The 27,883-nt window shown below is 43.7% G+C and overlaps 1 protein-coding gene across 1 annotated transcript; it reads right to left on the bottom strand.

The window, feature by feature from the left end:
• Nucleotides 1-13: 13 nt before the first annotated feature.
• On the bottom strand, nt 14-27,219 carry AMFR (autocrine motility factor receptor). The gene is made up of 14 exons (XM_084214875.1): nt 26,829-27,219; nt 25,305-25,397; nt 23,459-23,623; nt 21,534-21,686; nt 18,260-18,300; nt 16,436-16,568; nt 15,775-15,908; nt 14,015-14,125; nt 10,919-11,109; nt 9,169-9,272; nt 7,136-7,270; nt 6,400-6,483; nt 2,968-3,152; nt 14-1,518 (listed from the first exon to the last, which is right to left on the bottom strand). Exons 1-14 carry the CDS (start codon nt 27,048-27,050, stop codon nt 1,374-1,376), a joined length of 1,896 nt encoding a protein of 631 aa, XP_084071001.1. The 5' UTR covers nt 27,051-27,219; the 3' UTR covers nt 14-1,373.
• Nucleotides 27,220-27,883: the final 664 nt, after the last annotated feature.

Below are 27,883 nucleotides of genomic sequence, written 5' to 3'. Positions count from 1 at the left end.
AAACAACTTCCAACACTGATCAAGGTTTTATTTTTGTTTCCTTGGGGTTTTTTTAACAGTAAAAACAAAACAGCTGTGTTCAAAGCAAAACCAAAGATCTCAAAAAATTTTTTTTGAGGTTTACTAATAGCATTGCAAGGTAAGGCTTCCCAAAGAGTTTTATTGAAATAAATTATTTTCACCTAAACATCGATGCAATTCCTCTCATTAAACTCACCTTCACCTAAAAACCAACAGTAAAAAAATTACCAACAATTCTAGATAATACTGGGCTCCTTCTAAAGGACGGTGAAACTAGAACTCACTCTTCAGAAGTTTAAAAATTAAGTCACTGCCATGTAAAATTCAACTAGGTAAGCTAGCGGCGGCGGCGCCAAGGGGATCTCAAAAGTTCTTAAGAAAATCCAGGTTAGCAGATTGGGCTGCAGCCAGCAAAGGTCCAGCTGCCCCCGTTCCTCCAGTCTTTCTGAATAAACTCAGGGTGAGGTTGTGGGGTTAAAAATGAAATAAAAAGCAAGATAATGGAGAGATCTCTGCACCATCCCATCCGTGTGGTGCTGGAGTCCAGGACAGGCAGATTTTAACTCCCTCGGCTCACGGCAACACTGTAACCTTGCCTTAGGTCCCTCTTCTTCACTCCATCCCCCTCTGCGCCCCTCGCTTGTTCCTGGACATAAAGGCAAAGGAAAAGCGCGGCCCTGGGGATGAACAGAGCCAAACCTCTGCCAGTGCAGAAGAGCCCAGGAACAGTGAACTATTTTATGCGGGAATCAGCGCTTTGCTGCACAATTCATGAATTCAGGTTTCTCTGTGTTGTGTGGCCAGACAACTTCATCCAGTGTAAGAACCTCCCAGCGAGGCTCCCCGAGCCCTTCAAGCCGCCCTACGTAACACCTTGGCTGAAGGAACGGGGACTGAGGAGCCTGCTCGTCTAACACAGGGCTTGCTGCAAGCTTCTAAGCTTCCTTCCCTCAGAGTAAGTGGCCCTGATCTGGAGCAGAACGTGCCCGTGCACTCCGTGACCTGCACCCACAGCTACCTCAGAACGCACTTCCCCAGCCTCTGCTGTGCCGTCAGCCCCGTAGCTCATGCCAGCTGCAGAAGTCATGCCCGTGGTTTAGAAATTGCCTTTTGTTGTGTAGAGGATCAACGTCACATAGAAAATATTACAAAAAAGGTTAATTTGTCAGCTGTCCAAACATTATTAGACCACATGCTTTATACAGCAGAGAGGCAGCCAGCTCACTCGGCAGCACAGCCAGCTGAACTCTGAAGAGACACTTTCTTGCTGGTATAGAAAGCGCAGGGTTTTGTGTATGTAATTTATTTATTCAACGTTGCTCACGAGGAGGAGGAAGGAGGGGCAGCGAGCGCTAAGAGTTTTGCTGCATCTGAAGTCTCCGTTCGGCGGCGGCAGCGAGGGTCCTGCGGCGCAGGGTGGCGGCGTCGGCCGCCGCTCCCTCGGGCAAAGGCTTCTCTGTGCTCAGCTCCTCATCGGAGGTTTTGTTCAAGTAACGCCTGAGGGGAAAAAAGGAAAAGATGAGTGAGCAGAACCCACCTCGTTCTGGCTCTGAAAAATGCATTGCCGCAGTCGGGAGGGCTGCAAGGCAAACTAGGAGGAAAATGCCTCAATAAAAGTGCACACAGGTTATGTGCTCCTAAAAAAAGCCCACGTCATTTACAACAGGCTCTGCAGAGTTGGCAGAAGCTCCTAGGTTTTGTGCAAGATCCTTGTGCCTGTGGGAAGGAGCCAGTTCTAAAGGTCTGTCCTCAACTCAGAGCAATTCACAGCAGGTGAGTTACTGACTCCCTCTGTTCCTGTTACTCCACTCCTCAGCCTCTGGCACTGCCTACCACAACAAGGCACTCCCTGATGGCAGAGGCAAGCCAGTGACAGAAGGGGCACTGGGGGCTGCACTGCACACTCTAAGGCCAGAGAGCAAGGAAGTTGCTGCCAGAGTTAACATCTCAGTGAATTTTTACACTTTAATGGCAAAAAATCCGTAGTTTGAAATTCAACAGCTCTTCAAACCAGTAAACCAGAAAGTCAAAAATATTCTGTCTTCCTAAAAGACATTTTTTCAAACATCAAGGAAAAATTAAGTCTAGGAGCAAGTCTGCTTATAGACTTATAAATGGTGTCACACCCCCAGGTATTTATAAGGCATTTCAGTGTGGAAAAGAAAAAGAACAGCAGTAGCCTGACAACACCAAAGGACCCAGAACTCAGTGGGGTTGTTGCAGACCCTCTCAGAAGTGTTCCTACGATACAAAGGAAGGGAAAACATTTGTTAAAAACACTACAAAGCTTTTTCTACATCACTAAAGTGCTTTTCCTTTTCTGCTTAATGAGCAACTGGATGCTAGGAAAGTCTACCAGCGTAACTGGAATACCAGTAAAGAGTTGAATTCTACCAGTAACAGCTATTACTGGTTGGGCTAAAAGAACCAGTTCAAGTTGGTCCCTCTCTCTTCAGCAGTGCTGACTGGCTGGTGCTGAGCTCCTCTGGCGAGGTCTAGTAAGGATCACCTGTCAGATCTGCACTGCTTTGGGCTCTGTATCTGGAAAAAGTGGTGCCTGACAGGAATATCAGTTGTAAGAGCACAGGCAGTGAGGGCTGACACCTGTGCCAGGAGCCAAACTAAAGATTACTAAAGGACTCAGCCCAAGCAACCAGTTCTCAGCACATTCTTAGACTAAAGCCCACTGAAGCTGGAAAAATCAGCCTTTGATTTCAAAGACCTTTGGATGAACTGCACAGGAAGCTGTGTGCATGTTGGGACATGTGGTGCTACTTCTGAGTCGGGTTTAGCAGTACAGCATCCTGAGCCTGCTGTGGCAGATGTATTAATTCCTCTTACTGCTTTTCACATCAACCCAGGCTCTCAGTGGTCCAAATCCATTTGAAACCCATTCTGGGGGACTGCACCTGAGTGGCCAGACTGGAGTTTTAGGAAGGAACATACTTTCGAGCTTGTTGCAACAAGTCCTCCTTCCGCTGAACCAGCATTCGCTGCCTCTCATCGGCTGACTTGGAAAAGCGACTTCCTCTGGCCTCAAAATCTTCTGCTTCATTAGGTTCTGCTTCCATTTCATTGAATTCCACCATTTCTTCCAGTCTGGAGTTCAGTTCAAGTGGCACTCTCTCAGCCTAAAAGAAAAGGAAATAAATACATACATCTTTGCAAAATTTGGGCTTCTTTGTATCAAAACAAGAAGCTACAAAGAATTGTCATTTTCTGAGGTGCTGGAAGAAACCAGAGTCTCACCTGCTATACCCAATTCCTTCGGGTTCCTTTGAAAAACCCAGCCAAAAAACAGAACAAAGCTATTTCAAACCATGCTCAAATATCCTGTATCCTATAACGCTGTATCTTTTATGCCATGTTTGAAAGTAATGTCAAAGACAAACATTAATTACTCATAATTAATGCTCTCTGAAAATGGGGCATTTGAAAGTCAGATTCTGCAGCTGACTTGACAAGTGATGCAACAGTAAAGAGTTGAAAAAGCAGAAATCCACATACTAAGGAAAGAATAACAACTGTATTCGCAAAGATAATTTGTGCTCAAGAAGGGAATTTATGAGGCTTCGGTTCACTGGGTTCTGCAGCACCCAAATTATCCTGGTTTAGACTGCTGGAGCAAGGCTGGCAACTGTCCCAAGCACAGTGTGCCAAGAGAGGAGCTGGCAGCCCCCACACGGCACCTCTCCCCCCTGACAGCCAGCTGATAACACTAACCCGAAAAGTGAGCTGCTGGATGATGGTGTGGGTGCACAGCAGAGGGGAAACAGCACATCCTGATCACACCCTGCCACACACAATCACATCAGCCCCTGATGCAGAGCCACAGCCACAGCCAGGAGTGGCGGCATCAAGAAACGAATCACCTCAGGGAAGCACTGAAGGCTGTAGCCATCATTTGGTATTCCAGAGGACAACTCAAGCCAGTGGGATGCTCCAAGGCAACTCCTACTGCCTGGTTTGGGGCCTTTGGCAGAGCTGCCGAGGAGCAGTGATGGCCAATTCCCTGGGACTGCTGCTCCAGCCCCAACGGCCCAGACATGGCAGCATCACAGTACAGCACACAGGATCAGACAGCTGAGGTGCAAAACAAGTTGAGTCATCCCAAAGCCCTAGAGACAAGCCAGTAAGGCCATCTCCCTGACACAGCGCCTTCAGAGAGCAAACACCGAGACAAATGTCACTTCCCATTAGGTAGGTGAGCCAAGCAGGAATCCCAGAGCCCAAGTCAGCACAGTACAGACACTGCAACCTCAAACACAAGTGTGAGTGTTCGGCCTCTCTCAGCAAAAACACCAGTGCTGCAATTTACCAAAGTGCACACAGATGCACTGGGATAACATAGGGGCAAGCACAGACTGCCTCAAAGCAGCCCACCTTCCTGAGGAGGGAGGGAGAGCCCCATGGAACGATCCCATGGATTGTACTGGGGACCAAGACGACCTTCAAGTCATACTGAGAGGAGATTATGGCAGCTTCTTATGTCTCTTTCCATTTGCCTTTAAAAAGCTTCTCAAAACTCCAGTGAACCCTGCTGAAGTAGCTTGTTTGCTGCTTTTCTCACAGACAAGCCTTTGACTGACTACAGCAACAGATTCTTCTGGCAAGCAGAGAGAGATACATGGGGTATTTGGTTGCAAACTAAAATCAAAATCAAGGGGACACCAAAGTGACAGGAGTTTCCTAGAGTCAGAGGCTCCCAAGGCTCCTCTCCACAACAGAAATACTCTCAACAGCAAGGAGTAAAGTAAGACTCCTTGGTAGAACTCTGAGTTCTGTAAGAAGACTGAGCAGCTTGTCCAAAGGCAGCCTAAGCTAACAGTAAATAACAAAGCACTTCTGAGGCAGGAAGAGGTCAGCAGCCCCTTCCAGCTTCCACAACACCACCCAGCAGCACATTTGTCTCTATGCATGGCAGTCTCAGTCTCCCACTTCAGCTCCTGCCTATGGTTCCCCCCTCTGGCACAGTACATATCCATCCAGGAAAACCCTCACAGAGGCCTCCAGTTCATCCCCCACAAGCAGCCACCAGCAGCCTAACTAAACTGCAGGATATTCCCAACTGTTTCACTGTCTCCAGGTCATCTCTGTGCTATCCTACATGATAAAAACAGGTTCTCCAACCACCATGTGCTCCAGCCAGAACACATCATCTGAGCAGAGCTCAGCAGCACTGCAAAGCAAAAAGGCATCTCTATTAGAGAGCATGTGCTGTGATGTATGGACACCACTCCCAGGTTTTTCAGGTTCTGTAGAAGGAAGGACAGAAATACAGGCAGTGTCAGGCAGGAGGAAGAAAGATGAACAAGCAACACAATCACTCACAGTGGGATTTGAAGCCAGAATCAAGCTAAGGATAATGAGTTAGATACCATTTATACCAAGAGAGGTTTCTCTCGTTAAAGAGCAGAGCAAATACCTCTAAAACCTTAAAAAAAACCCCAAAATGCTTGATCCAGACCAAGGTTTTCATTCCTGCAGTTCTGTAGCTGCTACCTCAGGCTCCTACCAAATATCTGTACCATCACTACCACCTCTTCCTCAGCCTCAACTGCAGAATCAGACCAAAGGATCTTTTGTCTTGCAACCCGCTAACAAGAGAACTGCCACAGCTGAATTCCAGGTAGTAACAGTTGGCTATTCAAGTCACTAAAGGCTGCAGAGAAAGTCACACACCTCACAAATTTATTCAGCAAGGAGAAAGAGAGATTTATAAAACAGAAACCTTAAGGATGTCACTACTACAGTCAGGGAAAACGAAAAGGAAATGAGATCTTACTTTATTCACAGGGTAATTTTCTTTCCCTGCCACACTTTAGCTAACACATGCTGCTTAGTAAAGGCCTTAGCAAAGAACAGCAACACCCATTTGTGTGCTTTGCATACAGAAGGGCTGTTATCTCTTGGTCCAGTCCATATCTCACTCCATTTCAACCAAAGCTCCCCGTGTCCTCAAGTGCTTCCCCCAGAACACAAAAGAATTCTTATACTCAAAAAAGAAATACTCCTCCTTTTAATGGAAATGTTTGGAGATGTATAGAATGGGAATGAGAAGGAAAAGGGAAGAGCAAAGCTACCTGCTCTTCATATTCCACAGACAGGCATGGGCTGACCAGACATGAAAAGAGACATGATGATCTTCTGTTCTTTGTACCATTTGAGAGCACTTTCCCTCAAGGAAGAAAAAGAAAAGCACACAGATAATCCTTTACAGGGGCACTATATTCATATCTGATTTATCTGCCTGTGTTAGCTCTGATGTGAAATGCATGGAAGGGCTGCCACCAGCCTGACCTGATTACAGAACCAAAGGCACCTACCAGTCCATGCAGCTTCTAATTGTGCTTTCTGCCCATTTTTATGCCAATTTACCTGTGTGACAGTTCCAGTATCCTCCTGATCAGTACTGTGCCTTTCCACAGGGTTGTTCAGTGCAGGTCTAATGCTATCTGCACGCTGAAATGCAAACATCATGGGTTTAATACAGTGTGAGAAAGAGCAAAAAAACCTGAGTTCTTTGAACACATTCAAACTCTGCCCTCTGCAATGTCAGGTGTTGTGTTCAATTTAGAACCAGATAAGTTAGCAATAAACAGAATGCTCTGTGTTGAGAGAGAATTGTCTCTGCTTCCCCACACACAGACTCCAGATAACAGTACTATCTGATGTGCACAGAACCAGAACTCAATATTCTTATTAACAGAAACACTGTCCCCAGACTGCTTTACTGAAATCTGCTGGCACTAATTAAGAACAAGGCATCATTTTGCTGACTTTCTTCGCAAAAAAATCTTCCTAAGTAGTACAATTCAATTATCTGTCAGCAGAGAAATCAACTGGAAATGTTCTAAAAGCTCTGCACAAGAGAGACTGGGAAGAGCTGCTTTAACTGAGCAAATATTTGTCTCTTGTCTACCTAGGACATTTTCAATATATTTTTGGTACATGACTGAATACACAGCATTTACAGAGTTTTAAACAAAGGGAAAAACAAATCCCAGATTCACCAGTGCTTCAACTAATTTCATTCCCCTCACTCATTATTAAGAGGCTCAGTGCTGTGATAAGAAAGAAAGAAAGTAATTTTAGGTGCAGTTTTATGACTCACCTGTGTGGGGAAAGGCACCTGGATGCGCCCTTCCAGGATGTTGTCAGTGGTGATCTCCACAGAACGAGTTAGCTGCAGATCCTGCAGAACTAAATGATAAGGAACCTGAGGGAACATCTCCTGAATCTGATGGGCCTGGAGAAAGCAATACAGTCAGTATCAGCAGTAAACAGAAGTCAGTTGATAAGAATGTCAACAGAAGGAGATTAAAAATATTACCAGCTCAAAGATGCTGCTTATGATATGCAAACCCACAGAGAGAAAGAAAAGAGAAAGGAAACCCATGCTGGCTTTGGCTTACAGGGCAATATGCTGCCTCCACTGGAGTCAGCACCCAAACTGCAGCTTCTAGGGAGACACTACATGGCCCTGGACAGTGCCTGTAGATGCACAAAGGTTTCAAAAGCTTCCCAGCCCTCTTCTTATGACAGCCTTTTTAATAAAGGTCTATACAAAACTCATGGGTGACTGAAAGTTAGATCAACACGTATTTTGAAAAGTTAGAAGCAGTTAGAAGAAAAAAACTATTTTGCTTTTTGCCATATTTGTTCCAAAATGGTTCCCATAAGGACAAGTGGAGTAAGTCAGGGAACTGTTATGACTGAATTTCAAGTTAGTTAAATATTATCCAAATTAAATAAGTAAAGGTAAGAAGGAAGACAAATAATGTGCTTTTAGAGTCCAACAACTAGATTTCATTTAATATTAAATGTCTATTTTCACTAATACCCGAAGTCATGGGGGAGCAAAGGGGAATGAGAATGGCAATAAGAAAAGAAAGGTGGAAGGACTTTTGAGAAAAAAGCAAAAACTATACACCAACTGACAGCAAGTTCCAACACAAGCAAGTACTGCAAACCTAACCCTCCACTGTACTCACTTGCGACCAAACCAACTGATTTAGCTTTTAAGCTTTTGTCTTTCCCCTCAAAATACTTCCCTAAGGTTTTATTCAGTAACACAAAGGAAAATGTCACCTATTTTCTATTAAAAACATGTAACACTTAAATAATTTGCTAACCTTTAACCAGCTTTCCATTAAAGTAGACATTTTAATATAAGTTGCTACTGTACTTTTGATAATACACAATCCTAACAAAATCATTACTCATCCTTAACAAAAGCCTATTTGTGTCACTGTGTCCAGTAAAAGAAAAATTAAACTGACCTCAGATGGAGAGTCCCAGCATATATAACTAATAAATCATCTGCCAACATCTTTTTGATCCCTCCCTGCTTCAAACAGCCTATAAATAGTGGCTTTACCCTGCTGATGTTTAAACAGAAGCATAGACTATGGGTGGGAAAGACCTAATATTCAGAAAATTCTTCACTTTCATGAGACACCTCACTGAACATTTATTACCATGGTATAGAACACAGTATCTTGAACAACTCAAAGGAAACAGCACTTCTCAAAAAAATGAAGTGTTTCATGAGGCCACATCCTTTTCTTTTTGTACTACATTAGTTTCTATGGATGAATTCAACAAATATGGAATTTCATTCTCTACACTTCTATCATCATCATGAACCAGCAAAAGCTGAGAGTGCTAGAGAGCCCACCTCACACTGCTAAGACACTGAAACTGCTATCTTGAAGCTTAGTGCTATCAAAGATTTAAAAACCAAATTAAAACCTATAGAATGGTTTGATCAGTTACTACTTGACCAACAGCTAAATCCTCTGGTTACAGACTGACACCCTTCAGTGCTGCAAGTTGGCACAGAAGTACTGAAAAAGAGCTGAAGAAGTTGCACTAAGCAAGCTGAGAAAGTCTACTCATCTACCCAGGAAGTACATGTCATTCTTCTAACTCATTCACTTACCTCCAGACCTGTTCTTTTATGCTGGCACATCTGAACCCAAATATAGCCCTAACTTCACTGAAGTAAAGCTTCTCTAACTCAGAAAAACAGCTTTCATCTAGTGTCTAACCACTGTTCTGACTTCCTTCCCCTTTATATTCTCCCCTTGCATGTAACCCTTTCCCCTACACAACACAAACAGGAAGGCTGAGGTGCAGTCTCACCATAACATTGAGCTGGGAGTTGCTGGCTTGTGCAATTCCAAGGATGTTGGTTGTGTGCATCACTTCCACAGAAAAACTGGGCAGCCAGCTGGCAATTCGGGAGCCTGGGAGTAAAAAAATCACCAAGAAAGTCAAGAAAGAGCATGAAAATCTCAGCAGGCCAAGTAGTTCTACATGTATTTAACATAAATCTTTATATTCCACAAGGTATGTGCAGGGAGTTCTGCTGAGCAATCCATCTCTAAGGTCTCCCAGACATGGAGATGGCTGGAGTGAATCAGTAACTGCCCATACTCTCTTCAAAAACACTGTCAATAGTGGTGTAACAATCTGGGGGCTGGAAAGGGATCAAGGAAGTAACACATCCCTGTTTTCTTTTCTTAATGTTTCTATTCAAATGAAAATTAAAATAATCCAGAGTCAAATCCAGCTCTGGATAAATCCAGCAATTTTACAAAAAGAGGACAGCTTCTAAGAAATGTGAATCCAGGCCCAAAATGGGTCATTGCTGAGAAATACTACTTCAAAGGGACACAGAGTAACTGAACAAAGTGACTGCTGCAATTGTGTGCTTCAGCTCAACAGAGTAGGGCACATGGGTGGCTCCCTCCTCCTTCTGTGCTGCCAATTAAATAAACTCAGGCTTTGCTCTATGCCACTTCTCCTTCTATCTCCATGGTAATACTGCAGGTCTCCAAGACACTGGAGAACACTGGGGAGGACAACCATCAAAAATGCTGTGTTATTCTAAATATAAATGTCCTTTGGAGACCTAAAGCACCCCAGAAGTGGAAGCCATGCAGAAGCTATCAGCCAGTTTCCATGTACCTAGAAATTGTCTGGCCTTTCTCTGCCCCTACAATCTCCAAAGATTTCAAAACAAGCACAGATGAGCAACAGGTCACTGTGTAAGTTTGCAGTGAGCATTTCAACTGCCTCATGGGAGCTCCACAAGGGCAGAGCCCAAAGTTCAATATTTGCAGTACTGAAATCATCTGAGAAACACCAAGAGTGCCATCAAAATCTGGGAGACTGTTGAAAACAGCACTCACCAGTACCAAAAGTCTAAAAAAAAAAATCTGGAAGACAAACGACACAAACTGCCTTTTTCAAAACAAGTTGTCTGCATATACAGAACTTATTGTGGCCTGGAATCACATCTGCTTTGAGAGTACTTACAACACACTGCTAAAAAACCCCAAATACCAAATATTTTAAACTGTTGTGGCTCTGTGATTCCTTCTGAGACTAATCTTCTGCACCTAACCAAGCATTGCAAGTGTCTTGTAAACCAAGTGGCAAATGGACTTTTGACAACTACACATTAGCTAGGTGACAGGGGAAAGACTGACCTTTGGACTGCACCACAGAGGGCTTTTCCCCCCCTCTTTGACTGCTGTTGATTAACCATCACAAGGTAACAAAAAAAGATACAGGAATTTCCCATTCTGCTTGTCAACATGGCACACAACGAATAAATGGCAGTAACTGAAGCTGCTGACCACAACAAATCCAGAAAAAGTGAGCACTTCAACAAAAATCTTTCAAGAAACCTCCAGAGCTCTGGGAAACCTCAGAGACACATCTGAGCTCTTGCAAAAGAACCATCAGAAGCACAGTGGTGTTTGACAAACACAAGCAGAGCATGGTTTGAGTCCCAGCTGAAGCACAGAGAGAGCTCCCTTCTGGAGAAGGCTGCTCCCCCTGTTCTGTGGGCACCAGCAGTGGATGTCACACGTGCTCAGCTCACCGTCAAAGTGGAAGAAGTGATTGTGCTGGTTCAGGCGGGGTCTGCCTTCTGCTGCTGCCACAGGCACCAGGTTCTCATCCAGATTCTCCCTCTGGTGATCCTCCCTCACGTGGTGGCTGTCAGTGATATTCAGAGACATTCTGCAGGTGGGGCAAGATGTGTCTTGTTCCAGCCAGGACCGCAGGCACGAGCTGAAAGGAAAACAGTAATGCTGGGGTGAGCTTGCAGTGTTTTTCCAAAACACCACTGTCACCAGTACATCAGGCAGCTGCAGCATATTCTGTACACAACATCAACACATGGACTGCTCAGAGATACCCTTAATGAGCTTAATTCATCACATGGCCCTCCTGATGACTCTGGCATAGGTTTCTTATTACCTTCAGCTGAAAATACTCAAGTGTTCACTTTTTATAAACATGCATGCAGATTTATCACAAGCTTAAAACACTCACCAAGCTCTCTGTCCTTCTAGCTCAGAACAAGCAAGTTTTGCCCGGAAGGGAAAAGAAACCAGTTCTTTTCTCTCACCGTTCCCAAATGAAAAAGGCAAAAACCAACTGGACACATAGTTAATGTACCCTGACACATTTTCATAGCAGTTCTGCCTGTGATGAGGCAGTGGCACCTCCAGTGTTTTCAAACAGCTTTTCAGAATACCAATACCCAAACCACAAAAGTCAGTACCACTCCAGGAACTCTCTACACAGATATTTATTAATCCTAACAATTCTGTGCCATTACCCATCCTTCCTTAATTCTGAAATTTTCTGTCCTGAGGAAAGTGAGAAGTGTTTGAAATGCAGGTTGAAACACTCAAAGCAGTGCATGTTTTTTGATTAATGCTGATATACCCAGCTGCAGTATTTGTTCAAGTTAAACCTAATTTTCAGTGTGGGAGAACTGAATTTCACGAGGTTGAACACTTTTCAATATTAAAACACATACTTTACATTTTTCAGGGTGGTTTTTTTACCAGAAGTTCTCAAAACACTTTACAAAGGCAAAGACATACAAAAAGATCAAATAAACTTGTTCCTAAAATTGCGTATTTGTAAACAAAATGAAGGCACAGATCACAGATTTTGGCTGACAAAGCAAGGGAAAAGCTCTAATTGCAAGACTATCGTGAAGTCAAGGATACAGGTACTCTGTCCAATTCCTGAAACTTGGCCAAAGTGGTTTCCACCATCTTGCAATGGAGGGATACACAGTGATGGGTTTCCCAAAAGCACCACAGTAAAAAACTGCCACCTTCCACCACCTTGGTCAGCAGCACAACCAGCATGCTGGCACTGGCAGTGCTGTCCAACATCAGCTCCCTGACCACTGGAAAACCACCCTGCCCACAGCAAACTCACACCTCTGCCTGAGCTGTACTGCAAAGGTCACTTGGGAAACACCCAGAGTTTCCCAAGCTGCCACCACGCTGCTGCTCCTCAACACTCAACAGCCGAGATGCTGGAGTGGACACAACCCTGTGTCAGCTGCATCAGCACCAGCCCCCAAGAGCCAGCTGTGGTCACACCCACTGTGTACCACACAGGCAGAAGGGCCTGGTCACCCACAGCACCTCGGGAGCAGGAGGGCAAACAGCAGGTCAAGGCTGGCAACCTGGCAACCTTTCAGAACAACAACTCTTGAAATTGCCTCTTCCTAGAAGGTAAAGGAGAGTTTCAACATGTCTAAAAGATTCAGACAGCTATTCCCACTAAATTTCCTTAATATCTGGGCACAGGCTTGATCTCAGCCACACAAATCTTCCCTGCCACCTTCTCTTCCACTCCAAATAACTTATGAGGAAAAAAAATCCCATGTAATTGAGAATGGACACAGTGTTCAGCCTGTTGACAAAATCACCAGGTTTTTATGAGGAGAGAAACCAGTCTCAGGTTGTAAATAGAGTTATTAGCTGCATCTGGTTTTATATGCAAGCTGTCCACTGTAACATGTTCCCTCCCTAAAAGCACCAAGGAGCGTAACGTGATTTAGAACTGTATTTGCTTCAGAAAAAAAAAAAAAAGGATCCTTTTAAATAGAGAGAAAATGTCTTTCTGAAGAGAAGACCCTGGGCTTCTCAAGTGCTCAGCAGGTGATTAAATATTCACATGATTCAGTAGCACTGGAAAAGGAGTTTCTGCTATGGAGGCACATTATCTCATTAGAGACTTCTTGGAACACAGATAAATATTTATGGCAAGGTTTGTCATAAATGACAACAAATTAGCACACAGATTACAACCTCTGGTTTGACAGTTACCAGAAAAGCAAAAAGCTATTTACAGAAAGTAACACCACAGGGACAATTTAACTGACCTGCATATTCATCACATGGCCCTCCAGAAATGCCTGCTTCAATCCCTGTTTCTCATTTCATATTTAAGCACAGGCATGGAAGTGTAATCACTGCTACAAAAGATCCAAGGAAAGTCACATCCGGCTCAGCACACTATGTCCACAAGCATATGCTACTATTCACTACTGAATGAATGTAAGCAGCAGTGTATAGAGAGGTTCTTTGGCCAAAAGTCTCCCAGTTCTAACTAGCAGCTGCTTAGGCACCATTTCTGCTGATTTGGTTAACCTCTTTTACAGCCCTGATGGACTCACTGCCCCTTGAAACCGCAGATTCAGACCTGGCCTCCAGAGCTGTTCTGAGGACTCACCACCATGTGAAGATGCACTGTATAAAAATACTCCCTGTTTTCTCCTTAAGGCTGACACCTGGAAAGTATTTAAGGATTCAGCTCTAATTTTTCTTCTTCACCTGAAAACCAGCACAACCTACACACAACACATCTACTGATCTGTGTTTGAGAAACTCAACACTAGTTACCAACTACCTGATAAGGTGCATACTCTTAGTTTGGGAGAAAACAAGTGCACCAGGTGGAACAACTCAAACATGAAAATGACTGGAGTGAAAAAGACTTGCACTTTGTTGTCAGAAGCAGACCAAGAGAACCCAGGCAGCAAGCACCCATCAGCTCAGCTGTTAGTTTGTTACTTGTCATCCCACTGTAAATTTCAGCCATGCCCATCTCTCCCTTCCCCTCTCAGCTGGGTGCACCCTCTCTCTCCAGCCTGGACACCTACTTGTGGAAGAGGTGGCCACAAGGGAGTTTACGTGCGGATTGCATGGAGTCCCAGCAAATGGCACAGTCATCATTGTTCACTGCCAGCTCCTCTGGTGTTGCAACTGCAAACCTACAAAGAAGAAACAGGAAGAGACAGAAGGAATGACTACACAAGCTCAACATAGCCTCCTCTCTAGAGAATCCAGCAGTGAGAAAACCTTACCCTCCATGTTAGCTTTTCATTAAGAGACCTATGCCAACAGATTTGTTATTTTTTTGATTTGTTATTTTTCAGGCACTGCAAAGGAATACGCACGTGCACATGCCTCTGATGCCTTTTGCAGGCACTTTTTTGCACATCTTCTCATACATCCTAAGTGCATAAAGCTTTGACTTAGTACCTTCCAAGAGATAATTATATGATCACTTTGTTGAGATCCTTAAATTATAACCTGTATAGATTTGGTTTATGTCCTTTTTCTAAATGAGTTTTAATAGCTACACCCATTAAGCTGTCTCCTTGGGATCATAAGCATTTATGGTGACTAATTTTGGCCTCAGATTTTGCCACTCCCATTTGTCTTGACTTTTGTCCCTTTTTTTATAAGCTACAGTGCCATGTAAGCCATTACTACACAGTATCCAAACATGACAATATCAACAATATCGCTGGTGTGGAATGTATCTGAAGAACAAGCACATAAAGGCAGATCCCAACAGCAGCTTCAGATGGAAGTTAGAACGTGGTTCTTCCAGCACATCAGAATGACCAAAACATATCAAGGTGTTCAGATGAGAAGTCTGTGACACATGCAACTCAAACACCTTTGTGAGCAGCTCAAAGGCATTCAGTGGCTGCATCTTACTGGAAAGAAACAATGCATTGTGGATGAACTTTATTATGAAGCTCTTAATACCACAGCCATTAAACAACTTCTCAAAAAAAAAAAAAAAGCCTCAGGAATTTCTAGACAAGCCAGCATTCTCCACATGGACTACAGCAGCAGAAATCAGAATAAATAAAATGCACAGAGGCTCAAAATTAAAACAGTACAGTGATGTAGAGAAAGAGTAAAATTCCCTGTGGCTCTTTAAATTTTTAGGAACATAGCTGAACTTTTAAAACACTGGGTGAGAAATGCAGTACTATTTGGTATAATATTAGGTTTTAGCAGGCCTCCCAATTTCTCCATATTACCTCACTAAAAGGAAATGGACTAAAGTTCTGCCAAGGTGCTCCCAGCTCCACTTTAGGTAAAGTCCTAAAGTTGGCTTCAGGTTTAGTAAATACATAGGTAAAGCTAGGCAGGGTTTAATTGATATTTTGATCTCATTTCAGTTAGTAAGTTAATGGTATGGCCTAATGAAATTAAGAGCATTGATTTCTATCATAGCCAAAGCCAGTATTTGACAGCTAAAACAGGCAGAGCCCTTCAAAGATTCTGTCACCCCACTAAGGTAGTATGCAAAAGAATACAGAAGAAATACTGGACAGAGGAGTTCACTTTTTTGCTGCTTTATACATTACCAGTAATACTGCCATTATACAAGTCAATCCTAAATATCTGTTAAAACCAAAAAGAGTCTCCCCACTAACAAATAAAATGGGTAAAAACACACTCCAAATGTAGAGACTTGAGGTCAGGTTTGGAACATTGCATCTGTCCAGCTTACACCATGCCACAGTGTATCAAAGGAACATAAAAGGATCCCAAGTTCTTTCTCAGGATCCTCTCTACTACATCTACATCAAGATTGCAGAGCAAGTAAGGGGCTGACCTGGCCTCCATGTTCCCAACCACACGCAGGTAGTTCTTGTGCCGCCGAATTCGCCGCTGCACCTCGTGGAACAGGTAGCGCAGCTGCATGAAAATCACCAGGCTCGCCATTGATAACCAGATATTGCCAAACAGCTTGGGAAAACCACAGAGCAGTGATTAGAAACAAGCACCATGAGAAACAAGAAGCTGCATCAGGTCTTAAGAGACAAAAAAATCAAGAAACCAGCCCTGAAGAATTTCTCTTTTGTTGGGTCCATTCAGACCAACCATGCATGTTCAAAGGTACTACCACTCATTACCTCTTCACATACAACTCTGGCAGCACAGCATTTATAATAAGGATAAACTGAATTTATAATAAGGATAAACTGAATTCAGTCCTGTCCAGCTTAGCATCCCCTGCTGCCAATGAAAATAATTCAGTCTGGTATTACTCAATAAAAAAGCTAATTAAACGCCTACTAAACAGATAATTACACACACTAGTTAATACCCTTTAACAAAGTTATTTGTGATGATTCAACTATACAGGAGGAAGTAACTTCTCTGTAATATCTGGTTTCTAAAATAAGCAAAGTAAAAAAAAAATACAAAATATGTACACCCAATACCCTTCAAGGCCAGTATATTTGTTCAGCATTATGGCCAGTATTTCATACCAGCATATGAATATGATGCATCAAGTCCAGAGAAAGCAGGGTTAGCTCCATGACAAAATCTGTGTAGTAGACGTAAGTGCCCTTGCCCTCCCACGTTCCTTCATGGTTGAGATCCCAGAGATGAACTACATATCTGCAAGAGTGAGGAAATTAACATTATTCTTTTGTTGTTGTTGTCATTAAATAGCATCTCCATAATTCAAACTATTTTGTCCATTTTTCAAAAAACTTCTGGATATGGATTCTTTGCCCTTCTGAGGCTCTGTGCCCACAGTCTGTGTTCACTCAAGGGGAACTTCTTTTAATGTTACCAGTTTCAAACAGCAACATTTTAAAAAAGCAAAAAGCAGTCAATGCTTAGCCCACACTGGCACTACAGACACTGCCAGCTGATAGAAAAGATGCAGCATTCAGGTACTGAAAGCCAACCTTAGGATTATAGTAACTACAGAAGCACATTTTTCAGCACGTGAGGTGTTTCTTAGGTGAGTCACTACAGCTCAGTGTCAGACCTGGAATGCTGACAGTGACCTGCACAAAGAGGCTCCTGCATTACACACCATGTCCTACATATGCACACACAGGTGTGTTACAGGTACACATGCATGGGACTTTTTCAAAGCAAACCTTCAAGAGACCCTGTAAAACAAACCCTGTAGAATGACATTAAGTAGCATCTATCAACCCTCATCCAGCAGCACCCAATCCATTTTAATCCATGCCTCAAGCTATGCCACCCACTAAAGCTATCCATGCATTTCAACCCCCATCTGTAAAAAGCACTCCTAAAATGCATTTCCCTATATAAAAATCATTCTTAAAATGCTTCAACACGTATTTAATCCTTTGTACTATCCAACATATCTGCCAACTCTTTACTAGCTGGCTTTAAAAGAAGTGTTCCTCTAACTACTCAAACACCAGTACAATCTTTATTCAAATAAAGGCTTCAGGATAAGACACACACATCACTCACATAAAACAAAAAAAAAAAAAAGTTTGCAGAACTTGTGCTTAAAAACAGCACAGGCTAAAGCTAACCACCTTTGCTCATCTCATAGAATCCTGCAGCAGTTTGGGTTTGAAGGGATCTTGAAGATCATCTCTTTCCAAACCCTTTGGCTGCCTCATGGAATTAGGCCATGACCACTTCCAGGATAGGGCATCCACAGCTTCTCTGGGCAACCACTCACTGTGCCAGTGACTCACCAATCTCACAGGGAAGACTTTTTTTTCCTAATATCTAATCTAACCTTGTCTTCTGTCAGTTTGAAGTCATTCCCTCATGCCATGCCCTTGTCCAAAGTCCCTCTCCAGCTCTCTTGGTGCCCCTTTAGGTACTGAATGGGGCTCTAAAGTTTCACCAGAGCATTTTCTTCTCCAGGATGTGCAACCCCAGCTCTCCCAGCCTGTCTCCACGGCAGGTGATCCATTCCTCTGAAAATCTCTAAGGACTCTTCTAGACTCACTCCAGGAGGTCCACACCCTTCTCATGCTGGGAGCCCCAGAGCTGGATGCAGCGCTCCAGAGAGAGTCTCAGCAGAAGAGAGCAGAGGGGCAGAATCTCCTCCCTGGACTGCTGCCCACACTGTGGGGATGCAGACCAGGATGTGGTTGAGCGTTCTGGGCTGCAAGCACACATTACTGGGCCATGTCAAGCTTCTCATCTACCAACACCCCCAAGTCTCTCCTTAGGGCTGCTCTCCATCTCCAAACATGCATTTGCAGTTCAATGAGGTCATTACCTACACCTCTTACATAAACATGCTATATGCACTACCATCCTGAACACACATCCTGTAAAACAGAACTTCCAGAACTTACCGTAAAATCACATGAGCAGTTCTGACTGTAACCAGCAGAGACTGCAAAAAAGGAAGAAAACACCATACACATTAACAACATTCTGGCAGGGACAGGGGTGCAGATGCAGGAGCTCAAGGGTTGAAACACAAAATTCATTTATTGCAGCTTAACAAGTCCTGTGAACCAATGGTCACTATAGGTGACTGTGTGCACAACATACCTGAGACAACCATAAAGCTTATAAATAAGTATGAAAAAAATTGTTCCCAAAGACACCATGCTTTTAAAGCAGCCACTAGTGTTGCTGTTGATGTCATTTTTTCCCAACTACACAGGACGTATTGTCTTTTTCAATTATTCTCACTCAGCAAGTGTTGAGACCACAATCCCACCAACTACCTCTCCTCATCCCACTTCTTAAAAAAAAAAAAAGAACTGGAAAAAGTGAATAATAACAGAAATTTGAGGAAGATAATTTCAAATCATTCCCCCCCTTTGCTGAGATGTAAATGCTGCTAAAATAACTTCACTCTTTAATCATACTTATGTTTCTAGGCCAAGTACAGAGAAAAAAACCTGAGTCTATCAGAAAGTGTAAGATCAGAAGTGTAAAGACAAGTCACCAAAAAGGTTAACTACATTTCCATGGGTTCTTATCATCTAAGAGACGATGGCCCCATCACCTCTCTGTAATCCATCAAGCCCACAGTGCTCCATCTCTTCATTCTACCCTCACAGTGAAAAACACCAGACATGCTTCCCCCAGAGACTGTCCACACCACCCTGTAGTTAGCAGGGACCAGGTGACACTGAGATGCAGGGGATTTACACTGATCAACTGAAACCACTTCTGTGAAACTGGTCTGATGGCATGCCTTCAGCATAAGTACTGTGAACAAGACAGAAGAACTATCAAAACCACTAACTTCCCAAAGTAGCAATAAGCCAGTTAGCTTGAATATTTTTTTCCATCTGTAAAAAGCACTCCTAAAGTGCTTCTATACATATTTAATCCTTTGCATTACCAACATATCTGCCAGCTGTTTACTAGCTGGCTTTAAAAAAAAAATGTAAAGATAGACAGACTGGACACTGCTTGCTATACTACAATTCTTGAACACCATATATTAAGGCAAAAAAGATTAATGTTTACTCAAAAACACAGATAAATCCCTACTCAACTTTCTCTGGGCATTTGCACATTTCACATCCAACCTCTGCAGCAAAAATACTGCTGACAAGCAACAGAGAACAAGGGGAAGTCACCTAAAACACAAGAAAAGCATCTATATTGCTTTATTGAAAACCCTGAGCTAAATCAATGTTTGCAGAAGAGAGATTAATAGCTTAATGTAACTTAATGTAATTCATTCACAGTAATGGAATACACTTGGCAGGATCCCTCTCAAAGAGCATCACACAAGCCACCACCAGAAAAACATTTCAGTCTCAAAGATTTATTGTTTTTTACTAAGAGCTTGGAGTCTGCTATGAGGTGTCACTGCCAGTAGCCATACAGAAAGAAACCTAAATATTTTATTCCACTCACATCAGTGTTGGGTATTAAAATCAAGGAAATTACTCATGGTTGCCCAATCCATACAGGGAATATTTAAAATGTTCAAAAATGGCAAGATATTATACAATCTCCTATGAGAAAAGATTAAACAGACTAGAATTCTTTTGCTTAGAAGGAAAGGCAGTAAAGGAACAGGCAAAGGGAGATAAAATCACAAATTCTATGAAAAAGATTAAACATTATTCCCTGCCCATAGCAGGAGGTTTGGAACTAGATGATCTTTAAGATCCCTTCCAACCCAAATCATTCTGTGATTATCAAACACAAGATTCAGGATAACTCAAAGGGGACATCTTTCATGTACACAAAGCCAAGTAAATGTGGAATTTGCTGCCTTTGGATATTACAGAGGCTGAAATGCAAGCAAGTGTGATGAATGATCATACAACTTTCCAGAGTTCCTCTGGGACTATCAAACACAATGAGTTAGTACAGCCCTCAGCTCAGGAATGTTCTCAAACACCAGTGGCTGCAAGCAAAGCTAGGAGACCCTTACTTCTGCATTCCCCACCAAGTTCCTCACTGCCCACCAGCAGCACAGCAGGGGATCCAGGGCTGGGCTGGATACCCCACACTTCCACTGACTGAGCCACTCCTTCCTTAATCAGCACACAGAACAGCTCCACTGAAATGAACAACTGGGCCCCATCCTGCATCCCCAAACACCCACACTACCACACAGCACAGCTCTGAGGAGGCAACACAGGCTCCACAACACTCCCTGATTAACCTACCCTGAGCTGGTGCAATGCTGATAATCCTTCTGGCAAGCCAAGATAAGATGACACCAAAGAGTCCCCACCTTTCAGAGACACTGTTAAATCATCCAATACCCTTCCACTGTTTCATTACAAATCTGGTCTTGCACATTCTCATATTCATGGAAAAATAAAGGAACGTATTGATAACTGAACTGTGGTGTGACAAGCATCATATTCTCCGATTATCAGCTGTTTTCCTTCCTGCTCCCTAACTCCAAGTATGAATTCAAGACAGGAGAAGAAAAATAAATTTTACATGTTATTTGTTATCTGAACTAATGATGTGCTAACACAACATACTTGGATTGGATTCCTCTCTTTTTTTAAAGATTATCACTTCCTCAGGCAGAGTGCAACAACCCACCACAACACCAAAAACATACTGATGTTCACTCCCCAAACATACTGATGTTTAGTCCACAGTGCAAAGTGCTCCAGAGTGCACAAAAATGCTTTGCTCATCTCGGCTGAGACACGACTTGTTACACAAACGTAAGCAAATGCCATGAGTATGCCTATAAGGAAAGGAAGTCTCACTCCTTTTGGGAAGAAATGAAATAGAAAATACAACCTCAAAGAAAGAGGCTGAAGTACACATTTTACTTTCATACACACTCTCTCCATCTCTCAAGTGCTGTTTCACCAACCCTTCTTGCAATGCTCATGAAGCACAATCATTACTTTTTTCATAAGCTGTCATTTGATTTCAGGATCACCTTACAGGTCTACCCTCTCATTCTCTTCTTCAGACTAAGACTGTTTTCAGGGTTAAAGGCTAAAGAGACAAAGCATGACAATCTGGCAACGTCTGGAAAACAGGGGAGGATTTGTTTGTGTCTTCAAAGTTTCTTTCTTATGGGAATTAAAAGCAAGTCCACCTTGTACCAGGATACCCCCAAGTGAGGGGTCAAAGGCAAAGCAGAACCCACAACACACGTGAAGGAAGTCTCACCTCTGCTGCCATGAAAGCCAATGTGTGCATGCCATGGGTGTAGCCAACAACTCCACAGACAACTGCTAATCCACAGCAGGACAGGAGCATGGCTATGAGAAGGGCCAGCACTCTGATGTGGCTGCTCATGGGTGTGGTAGGAGAAAAGGAAAGCTGCAACACAAATACATAAATACATGACAGTTTAAATGAGTATTTCATCCACCCTGCCTTCCATTGTCACCTCACCAAACAAGACCTCATTCAGGAAAATCCTTTGCTTTCTAGCATAAAACCAATTTCACAATGCAATGTAGTAATAAATTATGAAGAATAAAGCCAAACCCACACACTATCCCAAAGCCTCATTCATGTTACTGCCATTTACTGTCACGTTTTAACAATCAGTTACTTTTTTTTTTTATTTACAATTACTATGATTTTTTGAGCTGTTTAAATCACCTGTGCAAGAAAACCAGAGACACAGCAGTTTCTGCACCAAATCCACAGCATCTGCTTAGGATTAATATGCATTTTACAAAGGCACCTAACCTAACACACAGTCTTCAAGCAATGTTTTGCCAATTTTTCACCAAAGAGCTGATCTGAATTTGTCCAGATTGGTCTTCAATCCCATAGCTCTTCCACTGTCACTTCCTTCTGGAAGAAAGAGATGTCTACCAAAAAATCCATTTAAGCTGCAGCTAGAAACTGCTGAACAGACTCTGCTGAAAAACAGTTGTCTCATTCAATAGCATGCAAAGTGTGCTAAATCCCTAAACTACCTTAACAGAGGGCTACACCTGGTCTGTGTAAACCAAAGGCAACCCAAGCAGATGCTGGTCCATTCTCTTTTTTCCAGGGCAGGATGAGAAAGAACAGGACAAGAAAAGAAGGAGTTGCCCAAAGCTTCACTCTGATCTGATTTACAAAGTTGATCCCCATGTTTTGTTTTTAAATGGGTTCTTTCTTAATTCTTTGTATCTGGTTCAGCTCCACATGCTCCGTCTCCATAAGGCAAATCATGTAAGTGTAGTTTGTCCAAGCAAAAATTGACTATGCATGCTTTGAATGCAAAAAGAATATAATAAGGATTTCTTCCCATGTGACCGGTATTCTTTCACAGCTTTCTGAACAACACTAAAAATACCAGATGACTGCCTTGTTCACTGCTGTCTTAATTTTCCTAACCCTAGCCAATTCAGTTTCAAATTTAAGTGCTTAGCTACCTGTGAATTAACAGGCCTTACTGGACATCATTAAAATAAAAAACTGCAAAGCCCAGACCTACCAAAAAAAAGATTCATGGATTCAATTCAGGTCAAACTTCTATGCCAGAAGAGAGGAGCCTGCGAAAATGCAGGCCCATTATAGTTTAAAGGCCAAGATTTACTGTTTAAATTACAGTTTCTTCTTTCTTGCCTAGCCTTCATTTTCTGCATCTCTACCTAATTTATTCCTGGTATTAACAGAAAGTGGAATGCAGCTTAGAGAGAAAATTGCACTGTATATTGTAAAGACACTGTAAAAAATTCATATATCTAAGTGAGTGTGAAACCTCAGCACAGAATCTGCAGAAACAGGCTCCACAGGCCAATCCTAAAGGGCACCAATCTAAGGGATGCTCTGTTGTTAAGATGTCTTTACTAAGGAGAGCTATGAAGCCATCTCATCCAGTTATGTAACAGTAATTACAGGGCACATATAAGGAGCAATTTATTACAGAAAATAAGTATCTTCAGCTCCATTTGTCTCATGGGAAAACTGAAGGAGTAAGATTGACATTGTACTTTACAGTAAGTATTTGAAGCTAATGGGACGTGCACCTGTTCAGTACTGCAGGGTGCGGAAAAGGTCTAAATGATCTGTTTGTACCTTATCTGAGCCAGTGCCTGAGATAAACAGAATTTGCATGCCCCAAAAGGCAGCCCTTAATCAAAACTTACATATTCAAAGCGATCCTTGCAGAGCTGAACCATCAGATGGAGAAACACAAGTCCAGAGAACCAGAGGCACCACATCACTACTTCTTCCACTGTCTGAACATTCAGCACACCAAAAATGAAGATAAACTTGTAGAAAATGAAATTCCAGAATTTATCCTTGAGATGCTGTAATGGAAGAGACTCAAGTAAGAAACATATTAAAAATACCAGCTTACTGTAGATAGACCTTACTGTCTATCTAGTTTCTTGTACCATGGCAGCATAACTGTGCTACACAGCACAAAATGCAGTTTCCTGCTATATTCCTAAAACAGTGCTCAGCACAAAGCAAGTCTGATCTCAGTCTGATTCTTCATGCCCAAGCAACTCAGCCACCAGGCTGCAAATGCACAGTCTTCTCTGCTGGAAGAGCTGCCACAGTTAGTTATTCAAGATGCCCAAATTGCCTAGCACCTTGCTTCCAAAAACCTGCCAAAAAGTACAGATGATTAAGAAAAGATGATGAAGTTTGTTCTTAAGAATCACAATACCTACAGTGGAGAGTGAGATGGATGAGCAATGAAAATAAAACCATTCCCACACACACAAAGTATGGAAGAAATAATATGATGTTCTCAAGCAGCAGACAGCAAGCCAGCTTGAAGGGGATTAAAAAATTTATGAAACAAAATGTTTTGTTAAAGTACACAATGAAATCACCAGGAGTTTAGTTAAGACAGGCCCTGAATTCCTTAATGATGCTGCTGTTTTGGGCTCGCCAGTATTAATAAGCAGCTTTTCTTTACATGACAACTGAGGCAAACCCCCACTGTCCAAACACAAATGGATCCACACTGCTACTGCTTTCCACTTCCGTGTTTAAGAGAGCAGAGAATACCCTGGAAACCACCACCAGTTAAAATTCCTTAGAGTCAACATGGACTGGAGAGAAAATCTGGCCCACTGCAGTTTGATAGTGCCCTGGTTTTAACACACCACTCAGAGCCTCTACAAGGTATGAATTACAAACACAATAGGCTTTGAGAGTTCCACAGTTATTAATGAGGCTTTGTGTGCCTCAGTTCTGCATGTCAAAAATCATCATGGCCTGATTCCTCCTAAAGAACTCCTTTTACAGACTTTTTTTAAAATATGTGAACACACTCCAAACCACTGCTCCTGCATTTACACAAGCAACTTATGCATTTGCCTTACTTAAAAAAAAAAATAAAAATACAGCAATACTATTCAAGGTCCTGCTGCTGCTTTCGTCTTCTGCAGGATCCTGTTTTTAAAAACTCTGAGCTTTCATAGCTCCTTTGCTGAATTTTTACAACCATTCTCACATAGACAAGAGCAGGACTAAACAGCCTCAGTTTTCTGTGCTGCTCACCTCCTTTCACTGGGGATTTTTTTGCCTGCTCCCTCTTAAACCTGCAGGCTGATAAACCATCCACTCAGTGTATGAGAATGGAAAGCAACTTCTCCAGCAGTCAAGGTACAAAAGAAGAGGGAACTCAAAACTGCCACTGCTGACAACTACAAAAAGCAATGGAGAAATGCTGCCAGGTGCAGGCAGGATAGAGAAGAACATGTTACAAGTGTTTTGAAGTGAGGCATGCTTGTAAGAAATCTAACAGAGTCCATTAAAGACACACGATTTTCAAGTTGACTGTGGGCTTATAAAATACAATAGGAAAAATTCCCTTCAAAATAAAGCAGAAGCTTGTGGCTGTGGATATACTAGCTAACCAAAAGGTAAGATATATATTGTAATATATTTCTTTTTCTTGTGCAGTTTCAGCAATTCCATACAGAAAATCACACCACTTGTCATGTTCCACAGTTTCCTTGTTTGCTGTCTCACCTGCCTCTCACTGACACGAAGGGGACCAAACACCATATACTGGATTAGCTTAGCGACCAGCATCAGAAAACAGCAGGCAGTGTTCACTAGTACCTGGAAAGAAAAAAAGCAGTCAGTGATAAATACTTTTGCCCTATTTAGAAGAAGGGAGAGAAGGAGAGTCTAACAAAACCTGCCATTGTTCCCAGAACAGTATTAGTTGCCTTTTCTTTTGATGAAATTTAAGCCTGGCCTCTTTCAAGACACATGAAGTAGCTGATAAGTCTTAGCTTTTTTTTTTTCTAGAACTACTAACACAGTTTGATACAGCAGTAAAGCCAACAAACTGCTCTACCTCTTCACAATAAATTGTTTCATACAGATTAGCAAATTTCATAAAAGAACATAAGGCCAAAACTTAGAGATCACCAAGATGTTAATTTTGTTTAACATATGGCAGATGAGAAAAATCCAGTTTGAAGCTGTTGTTACGGTAACAGTATTCAGAGGTTGCCTCAAAACATGCTGAATAGCACACACCCCTTCAGTAAAAACAGTTCTTGAGGCTTTCTTGGGAAACTTCTTTACAGCAAAGTAGCAAGAAGCAGAAGACATGGGCCTGGGAATGCTATATAACATTTGGCAAAGGCACTTGTAATTAACTTTTGACCTAAGCAGGACACTAAAAAGGTAGATGATGAAGAAGCTTCGCCCTGTCATTTCCAAAGGACATAACTTTTCCAGGATTCTTAAGGCTGTGAGACCAGATTTCAATAGGATGAATATATTTGGTATATTAAAAAACAGAACCTCAGTCAAGCAAGTATGTTGTGAAGCAGATGTCCAACTACTGCCACCTTTGAGTGACAGACAGATGAAAAGTTCAACAGCAACAGCTCAGCAAGGTATCCAATATCCCCTTGTTGAGCCTTTATTTCAACAAATCAGTGAGCCAAAATTCATAAACCATTATGAGGTTTGAGTTTTAAAAGGTACATAAAATTTTCTTTTTTTCTTTTTTTCTTCCTTAAATGGTGAGAATATTTCCTCTTGCCTACAAGACTTTCAGTGCTATTAAAAAAAAAAGGCAGCAAGGCTTGGGCTCGAATACCGGACAGCCCCTTACTCAGATTTCTGGCAGAGCAGGTCGGGCAGTGCTTGGGGAAGCTTAAGCCCAGCAAGCGCCTGGGTCCGCGGCAAACGCTCCCAACAGCTTCTCCCAAACCCCTCGGGCAGGACGAGCGGGGGGCGCTCGGGGAGAGAAGCACAAGCCGCGGGCTGAACTCCGGGCGCTCGGCTCTAACGCTGCCCCTCCGCCCTGGCCAGGCAGAAAGGGAAGCGGCTGCGGAGGCGGCCCAGGGCGGGCAGGGGAAATCCAGCCGAGCCCCCTCTTTATTCCGCGAGCAGTTTTCAAACAACAATAACGAAACACCCCCCGGACCCGCCCACCTCCCCCCGAGCGCGGGGAGGTGCCGGCTGAGGCCGATCCCGATGCCAGCCCCGCAGGCCGCGGGCCCGCAGGCCCGGCCGCCGCCCCGGGCTCACCCAGACGCAGAGGCTGTCGGAGAGCAGGTAGTAGGCGACGTCCAGGGCCCGTGGGCCGGCGCAACGCTGAGACTCGGCCGGCTCGGTGCCCGCCGCCCCGCCGGGCGCCTGGCAGAGAGCGCGGTAGGCGCTGAGGCCGGCGCCCAGCAGCGCCAGGGCGCTGAGCGCCGTGTAGGTGCGGAGGCTGGGCCAGGGGAAGCGCTCCAGGAACAGCAGCGGCATCGCGAAGCCCTCGCCACCGCCCGGCCCCGGCTCGGCGCGCTCCCCCGGCTTAACGCCCGCCCCGCCGCCCCTCCCCGGGGCCGGGCGAGCCGCCCCCGCTAGAGAAAGGAAAGAGACCGAGCCCGAACCCCCCGCCCCGGCTCCGGGCGCCGCGTCCGCCCGTCACCCCGCGCGCTGAGTCACGGCCGGGGCGGCGCTTCCACCGGCCCGGCCCTGCCCCGCACCCCCCCGAGCCCGGGACAGCGGCCGCCCCGCCGGAGCCGCGCGTGGGGGAATTAGAGGGGCCTCCGGGAGCCCCCAAACCTACAGGCAGGGTGGCAGAGGAGCGCGTGTAGAGACTGCAGGAGCAGCGCCCTTCCACAGGCAGCCTCGAACAAGAATGAGTCTCAAACTACCGTGGAGTTAGGTGAGAGGGGCTTTTAAGTGCCAGGGCGCAAAAGCTGCACTCTGCTCCTTGTTCTTGCAGCATTTGACTTCCAGTCTGCCATCTGCCCTTCCTTACTTCCACGGGTAGAAAGGGTTCTGTCTTCCACTGCCCTACAAGCCTTATTTCCCCTTGCTTGCAGCTAAGAAAACCACATATTCTACTCACCATCTCTCTGGGCCTTCCATCCATAGCACCAAAGTGAACAGCCCTTGCACTACCTCTCCCATCATTTTGCAGTACATTTGCCATACTGCACAGCTTCAATTTGACCAAAGCACCAAGTTGTCAGGATTGCTCTGTACATTGCTTCCCAGTGCAGATGGCAGCAGAGCCAAGCACTTTGGCAAGATTCAGTTCTCTTGGCAGCTGGCACTCTCCAACCCTGCCTTCATAAGAGGACAGTGCA

This window comes from Fringilla coelebs, assembly GCF_963513975.1.
Source record: "Fringilla coelebs genome assembly, chromosome: 14".
In the NCBI taxonomy this organism is placed as follows: Eukaryota; Metazoa; Chordata; class Aves; order Passeriformes; family Fringillidae; genus Fringilla; species Fringilla coelebs.
This window is presented reverse-complemented; position numbering and strand designations above follow the sequence as displayed.